Source organism: Triticum urartu, chromosome 4 (assembly GCF_003073215.2).
Source record: "Triticum urartu cultivar G1812 chromosome 4, Tu2.1, whole genome shotgun sequence".
NCBI classification, from domain to species: Eukaryota; Viridiplantae; Streptophyta; class Magnoliopsida; order Poales; family Poaceae; genus Triticum; species Triticum urartu.
In genome coordinates, this window is record NC_053025.1 from 110,776,589 (window position 1) to 110,784,763 (window position 8,175).

At 41.9% G+C, this 8,175-nt stretch overlaps 1 protein-coding gene across 8 annotated transcripts; it reads right to left on the reverse strand.

Annotated features, from left to right (window-relative positions):
• Positions 1–1,188: 1,188 nt before the first annotated feature.
• LOC125550937 (receptor kinase-like protein Xa21) lies at positions 1,189–7,872 on the reverse strand. 8 transcript variants are annotated; one of them, XM_048714074.1, is made up of 8 exons: positions 7,381–7,867; positions 6,640–6,734; positions 6,327–6,425; positions 6,169–6,245; positions 5,967–6,015; positions 3,179–5,876; positions 2,705–3,076; positions 1,189–1,661 (listed from the first exon to the last, which is right to left on the reverse strand). In XM_048714074.1, exons 6-7 carry the CDS (start codon positions 5,847–5,849, stop codon positions 2,706–2,708), a joined length of 3,042 nt encoding a protein of 1,013 aa, XP_048570031.1. In that variant the 5' UTR covers positions 5,850–5,876; positions 5,967–6,015; positions 6,169–6,245; positions 6,327–6,425; positions 6,640–6,734; positions 7,381–7,867; the 3' UTR covers positions 1,189–1,661; position 2,705. The 8 variants fall into 8 exon arrangements, with proteins under 8 accessions (XP_048570031.1, XP_048570027.1, XP_048570028.1 ...); XM_048714070.1 differs by having other exon boundaries at positions 6,640–7,867; XM_048714071.1 differs by lacking the exon at positions 6,169–6,245 and having other exon boundaries at positions 6,299–6,425; positions 6,640–7,867.
• Positions 7,873–8,175: the final 303 nt, after the last annotated feature.

The following is an 8,175-nucleotide window of genomic DNA, read 5'->3' on the forward strand; positions in this document are numbered from 1 at the left end:
TTCATGAAATTCAAAGAAGTTCATGAATTGGAAAAAGGTTTACAGTTTTCCAAAATGTAAACAAATTCGAAAAATGTTTGTGGGTTCTGCATTTCAAATTAAGTTCATGAATACAAAACTTGCAAATTTCAAAATAATTTATGAATTTGAAAAAGTTCATGGATTTTGAAAGTGTTCATGAATTCAAAAAAATATGAATTTGTTAATTATTTCATTTGAAAATTTTCATGAATTTGAAAAAGAAAAGAGAAAGATAATACGAAAAAAATAAAGAAGAAAAAAGGAAACTGAACGATACCCATCCTAGAAAAAACAAAGAAAACCGCCTAGAAAAGCCGGTGGAACATTCCCAAAACCGATGAGAAAAATAAAGGAACGATGTGAACTTGATTATTATGCGGACGAAAAAGTATTAAGCTACATGGCCGGCCCATTACAACAAAACTCGCTTCAGGTACCACGGGTACATGACATCGTCACATAGCCTTTCACCCACCATGCTTGAGCTCGCTGGACATCCTAAGCTAGTAATTGGAGCGTGTTGTTGCGCACTGTTTGAGATGAAGTTGTGCGCTCGTTTCCGCCAGCTTTATCTTAGGAAAAAAGAAAAAAATCATGTCCATCTCAAAAAAACAAACATTTCCTCACCTCCATCTGAAAAAAAACCCCACCCCATCTAAAAGAACAATGAAAACCTTTCTAAGAAACCTCATCTCCATCTAAAAAAAACTTTCCTCACCTCATCCAACCAGCGAGTGCCACATGGCATAGTCCACCTGTCACCTCCATCTTAAAAAAACAAAGGAAAACCTTTCTCAAAAAGATCCTCACCCTCATCATTTAAAAAAACGTTTCTCACGTCATCCAACTGGTGAGCTCCACGTGGCATAGCCCACATGTCGCCCCTTCTTTCCCCTTGATGGGTTTAATTGTCCTTTTTTTTTTCTCCTCGTTGTCTTTCTCCCTTCTTCTTTCTCCTCTTGCTACACCTGTGTCAACTCTAGTTGTCACTACCGGCCAGTTGGCCTTTGTTATCAGCCACGAGATTGGGTATTAGAGGCACATGTCGATCTACCAAGAATCAAACAATCACAGCTAGCAACGACAATCAAGATTTGTTAACAAGCATCAGACATGGTGCAAGTGAAGTGTGAACTGGTAAGCTGCAAGTGTGAACCAACAAAAATAATGTATAAGATGAGGAATTCGACCTCAAACCTTGAATTTATGAAATGTTCGAACAACAAACTTGGTACAAACATAAATCAAGGAAACAGATATGGTATGTACATTTAGGCTGTAAGAAATAGTAGTTGCCAGCTCTACAATACTAGCCCGGGCGTACTAATACATCATACTTTCTGTCTAGACAAATTTAAGACAAGTAATTCGGGACAGAGGTAATATTACATAGTACTAGCAACATGCCGACCATGTAGCCTTAATTCATCAAACTACTAATAAAGGTTGGCTGATTCCACACAGAAAAGGTACAACAAAGAGTCAAGAGGTTATCCCGAATTAAACAGATCCATCACCCAAACAGCATGGGAGACCATCATCAGGGAGGAAGCTCTGTCTTGAGGAGCAGCACAAGCAGAACGTGTTGCTCACCCAGCACGTTGCGATTTACTCCCAATATTCATTTTCCAAGAACGTACCTGCCAGCAAACTGCAAGATCACATCGCAGCTTATGTACTCACGCCAGTTACAAGACTGGTGTTTCTTATTTGGAAAAGAATGGCAAATACAGGCCTAGTTTGGTAGCACAGTTTTCTCAAAACCACAGTACTTCCGAACTTAGGTATTCCAACGCGCGGGCAATGAATGTGTCGATTTCTCAAAACTGTCACTTTTAACAGTTTTGGTAATACTACCCAAGTGTTTGGCCGGCATTGTCTTGCCGAAGTTTTGACCGATAGATATGCATGGCGGCATGGACAGCTACACTTAACGGGCTACATGACCCGATTAATCAGCGTGTGCTAACAGCCGCTGGCTGCATGCACGATGTCAACACATCCTCATCTAGATATTAGGATATTAGCAGTCTACAGCTATCCCTTGTATGTCTCTCCCTGCCTCCTGCACTTCTACAAAGGATGTGAAGGAAGTGTACCCTGCCTCCTGCACTTCTATGAAGGATGTGAAGTATGCGTGCACGACCCGATGGTCGAGGGCTCCAGTGGGAAGAGGAAATCCGGCAGCCGCGTATGGCTAGCTGATCGCTGACCTGGAAAGTTGCGGAAGCGATTGATCATACCACACTACGCGCACATGGGATTTGCTAATGCCTGATGGGCCTGATTGACCGGGTATTTCTCATAGAAAAACCAATCTACTTAGTGATTGGATACCTCACTTGAAAAATTATGCTAATGGTTTTGCAGGTGACACGGCGGCTGGAAGAAGATGGATGGACTCGCTAGAAAAAATAGCAGGGGAGCCTCGCGTTTCTCGGTTTAGAAAAAAGAGGACTACAGCAGAAAAAACACACTTTCAGGAATACTACGGTTTATAAAACTTCAGTTTTTCTTGACACCAAATACCAAACGCATCAAAGTATTTAAAACTATGGTTTCTAAACAGAAAGGGATTCTCTGAAAACTCCAAAAATATGGTGCTGCCAAATGTAGTGAGTGATAAAACCATTTGTAGACTATAAATAACACTGCAGCACCATACACTAAAAATGGTGATTACCTTAGTACCCTCTGAGATAAGCTTCCTTGATTCCATGCAGCCCTGCAGCAACTTCCTGCATGTTGGGGCGCTCGTTCGGGTATGGTTTGGTGCAGCGAAGCCCAATGTTTAGCACTGAACTTACACAGTCCAGGTCATTTTCCTTCACGACCACTAGAGTTTCTTCAGGAAACTCAGGCTGATCTTGAAGTACTTCAGGTTCAATAATTTCTGATATCCTGGCAGGAAAATTCATTTCAACGAATTTTACAATGTTTAGTCCATCTTTGAACATATCATTTGTCGGCCTCTTCCGTAAGAATATCTCAAATAGAACAATTCCAAAGCTGTAGACATCGCTAGCAGTCGAAATATGACCACCTGTCGCACATTCTGTAGTTCACATGCAACAATAATTTAATTCCGGTGCTAGTATGAGCAGAAGTTACTCTCAGTTTAAATAGTACAATACAAGAATATGAAAAATGGAATTACCTGGAGCAACATATCCAATAGTTCCATTTATCGCAATTGAAGAGGCTGAGTATGAGTCATCAGATGATGATACCGTTGACTCAACTAAGAACCTTGCAAGACCGAAATCTCCAACATGAGCTGTCATATTGTCATCCAAAAGAATGTTGCTAGGCTTCATATCACAATGAACAATAGTTCCTTGGTTGTTATGGTGTAGGTACTCCAGTGCATCTGCTATATCCACAACAATGCTTAGCCTTTGAGCTACTGTAATATGTATCATATCTAAAGAGCTCTCATAGTCTTGAGTTGAGTACAGTAGTCCATACAAGTCTCCTCGAGGCATGAACTCATACACTAGAGCTTTGAAATCATTTCCATTAGAATCAATGCTTGAGCATGCGGTTAGTATAGGAACCAGATTACGATGCCGCACATTTCTTAAGACATTACATTCTGCAATGAAGCTATTTGGTGCCCCCCTTGTCTCCAGGTTGAAGACTTTTATGGCAACATAATTTCCATCTTGAAATAGTTTTCCTTGATACACAGTACCATATCTCCCTCTTCCAATTATGCTGGATGTTGAGAACCCGTCTGTTGCTCTAGCAATATCACTGAAAGAAACTTTGGGAAGATTTCTATCAAGTGATGGCGACGACATGGATTTTCTCTTATGTCTCCCCCTCCAGAACAATAAGAGAAGTATGACCATAGCAAGTGAGACCATGCAAGATATTGGAATTAACACTTTGAGTACAGCAAACAGTTTATGATTTCTTGAATTTGAAGGCATAACAGAACATGCCATTAAGTGTAACTGCAGAGCCCCACCACAAAGCCCATGATTTCCTTCGATCCGCAGAGCAGTTACATTCTTGAAGATTCCTTCTTTTGGGACCTCCCCCTCGAGATGGTTGAATGACAGATCTAGTTGTTCAAGATATTGTAGGTTGCCAAGAGACACTGGAATTGATCCAGTAATGTTATTGTGGGAAACACTAAGAACTTTCAGGCTACTTATTTTGCTTAACGAAGTGGGGATGCTTCCACTGAAAACATTCCAGTCCAACTTGATATCTTCCAAACTTGCACACTCACCCAGAGTGCTAGGAATATCTCCAGATAGTCTATTTGAAGAGAGTTCTAGATTTCTGAGTTGTTTGGCATTACCGATGTCGGTAGGAAGTTGTCCATTGAAGTTGTTAAAAGATAAATAAATTTCCCTTAGTGTTGGAATTCTAAAGATCTCCTTTGGCACTAAACCATGAAGATTGTTGCTGGACATGTTCAATATTTCAAGGTTTTGAAGATTTCCAAAGCTTGGTGGTATGTTGCCAACAAACTGGTTCGAGTCTAGAAGAAGATATGCCAATTGAGATAAATTGGAAAGGGAAGATGGAATAAACCCTGTAAAGATGTTGTCAGCTAAACCTAGTATTTGCAAATTTTTGAGAGCTCCTAACCATTGGGGAATGGTACCTGTAAATTGATTGCTATTCATTCCTAAAACAATCAGGTTCGGAAGGTTCGCTATGCCAGAAGGGAAACCTCCTTCCAATTGATTCCGCCCCAAATATAGATGTTGAAGCTGAATGGAAAGGTTGGATAATGAACTTGGTATGTGGCCTTGTAGATGATTCCCCTCTACCGAGAAGGCATTTAGCTTAGTACAATTGGTTAAGCTGTTCATAAACTCCCAATCTTGCTTGTTACGTGCTTGGAGTTTATTGAACTCAAGGTTTAACCATGTGAGTTCGGAAAGTTTGCCAATGGACCGAAGCACCGATCCTGTGAAATTATTTTTTGATATATCAAAAATGTGTATCTGGGATGCGTTGATCAAAGAAGATGGGATTTTTCCATGAAAGAAGTTATCGGCTAATGCGAAGTTTTGGAGACTGGGTAGAGAGATACCAAGATTGGATGGTACCTCACCACTTAAATGATTTGGACCAAGGTTAAGGGTAACAAGAGTAGAAAGGTTCAAGATGGCCTGTTGAAACATGCCTGTCAATTGATTGCTACCCACGTTCAGAATATGGAGCGCATGTAACTTTGCAATCTCATTCGGGATGTTACCCTCAATATTATTAAACGCAACGTTGAACTGGTTTAGCACTGTGATGTTGGCAAGAGAGGCAGGGATGGTTCCAGTCAGATTGTTAACTGAAAGTTGCAGCACTTGAAGGTAAGGAGGCAAGTCTGCAGGAATTCGCCCAACTAGTTGATTTCTATCCAGCCATAGAGCCTTGAGGTTTGAACAGTTTGCCAGACTAGGTATCCTCCCTTGCAGTGTGTTATTGCTCAGGTAGAGGTTTTGAAGGCGATGCAAATGACCAAGGGATGGAGGAATTGTCCCAGTAAACCCATTTGTCGGTAGGAGTAGATGTTTTAGGAATGTTAGATTTCCAAGTGAAGGAGAGATTTGACCGACTAAACCTCGATTTGTAAGGTTAAGAGAAGTGACACGGTATGGATTCTTCATCCTGCAATGAACACCTTCCCAATTGCAAAAGTGGGTACTGTCATTCCAGGACATCAAGGATTGCTTTGGATCGAGGGTGATTGCATTCTTGAATTCAAGCAGTGACAATTGGTCTGTCTCATTTCCATACAGGGAGCCACAGATGATGACGTTGCAAACAATGAGCCCCAAGATAAACTGCATGATTGTAGTAATCTTCATGTCTGGCTAGCTGCCTTTGTTGAAGATCTTGATTACATGCAAACAAAAAATAAGGGCATTTTTAGATTAGCCAATAGTTGATGTTAGCGAAAAATCATTTGTCATGTCAAGTACTACCTAACCAATTATACTTCAATCCCTCCCTCAAGACTTGCCTACTGTCTTTCTGCAAGTAAGTAAAGAACAACATAAGTGAAATTACAGACTTCCAGCCAATGCAAATTTACACAATAACCATAGTCTTTTACTAATCTGACTAGATTTGAGATATCTGAATCCTACAGTCCTACAATCATGTGAAAGCTTTTGGTTCACGAACCTGCTGCCTAAACTACTGAAGCAGATGCTAGAAAACCCAATCGCATATGGACCAATATGTTACGCGTATGGTCAATTCTGAAAATTATTACACAATAAGTTATTATTTTTGAAATTTAGTCACGGATGACCTGTTATAAGGAGATACAAAACAGGCACCTTCTTCAGATCCATCCCAAATTGTGATTAGGATTGGTTATGGTATTTTTTTACTTCAGATATACTCTTCCACCATCCGGGCATACAGTAATCATCATACTACAGGTAGGAGTGAGGAGATGTTAAAAAAGGTGGAAGGAGAAATACGACCCATAAAAAGTTGATTGTGGGAATCATCCTTGTTGTCATTTAAATCAACTAACAAGCACCATGTAGCTCCTCAAATGAGCCACCTAAAACACTTGGATAAAATTCGATGGAACTCTAAAAACAAGACTGTTTACAAGACTAAAGTTAGTAGAGATTAACGCACCTTGAGTTCATGTCCACCACCATCATCCTGCCATCTTTGACGGTTGCACAAACATCCCCCAAAACGGCGTGATCATGCCATCTGAACTGCCATAGCTACAAGTAACTAGGAGCTGCTTGGTTACCCCTTGATTTATAGGCAATGCAATATCTACTTCAGGAAGAAGGTATCAAACTTTAGCCTTTTAACATGCATACTTTTCGAAAAACTAAACTATGCAATTGCCTACACAACTACCCACTAGTGACCAACGAACCCATGTCCCCGAAAGAAAAAGGAGAAAGTGACAGCATACACACATTGCTTGTCTCTGTTTACACGATGACATCAGGATATCCTTAATGAGGACGCGACGATTCTTGACACAAGGAACGACAGAGAGAGCGGCAGCAAGCCTGAATTCTCGAACAAGCTGCCGGCCGAGCAGGTGTGGACATGGTGCCAGTGTTGCTCACGGCTCAAGGGTGACAGTGTGATTTGCAGCACCACATGTTCCCACCTTGGAGCCAGACAAAACATGGCTGCACTGTTTCACACATTCATGACTAGAGAATTCCATGCCAGGTTAGAATGCAAGTCTCTATCAGCAACCAAACCGAGAATATGATACCACCATCCGACTTGGTGACTATGGGACCAGCAGGGGCGATTTCCTACCTGAACAATCTCTCACACTAAAGGTAAATAAATCCGTAAAGGAAAACTAAGCAGAAGGTCGTCCATTCCTTGCCTCTCCCTCACCTTGCGGTGCTTTCCCACCGGCGGCGCGGGCCAGAGCGCCGAGCCCCAAGCGCGGACTGAAATCGAGGAGATGGCCCGAATTTGTGCTGCCCCTCCTCCTCCGTGAGAGCACCACCTTCTCCCTCGCCGCCCCCTGCAGACCGCCGCCATGCTCGTACGGGATACGGCGCGAGTGAGATCATGGACGTGGGGATGGACTCCGTGCGCAGTGCAGTGCCGGAGGAGGCCAGCAACGACGGCGGCGGAGAGGGGAGGGGAAATGAAACGAGGCCAGGCCGTCGGACTGGCCTGCCGTGTTTCAGACTTGGACCCCACATGTCAAAGGCTACATATTCCCTTCCCTTGTCACCATAGCGCTTGAAAACGAAATCCTCGAGCTAAAATTATTTGAATTGAAATCCCCGATGGATATACTACGGGAGAGAGGAAACTGAAGGAGACGCCGAGGTGCGCTCATGGAGTTCGAAAACCCACGAGCAGCTATTTCTTTCCGAGTACACATACATAGATTTATATGAATTTTACAAACAGATGGGTTGTGATTGGAAGTTAAGGGTGAGAAGGGGCCCATCCTAATGAAAATCAGGAGGGTGGTTAATTAGAAAGAAAGAAGTCTAGTCAGCATGTAATTACGTGTAAATCTTTGTAGGTTTAGCATTATTGATTTCTTTCCCAAACTGAAGGGGCCCACCCCCATGAAAATCAGGGGAAAGTGGTTACTTAGAAAGAAAAAAGCCTAGTCAGCATGTAATTGCGTGTAAATTTTTGTATGTTTAGCATTTATTGATTTCTTTC

Bases quoted from the DNA above. Each gene is read 5' to 3' on its own strand.
- LOC125550937 (XM_048714072.1), bottom strand. From the start codon at position 5,849: ATGAAGATTACTACAATCATGCAGTTTATCTTGGGGCTCATTGTTTGC. The intron at 3,077-3,178 runs GTAATTCCATTT...TGTGAACTACAG, and splicing joins TATTGGATATGTTGCTCCAG to AATGTGCGACAGGTGGTCAT.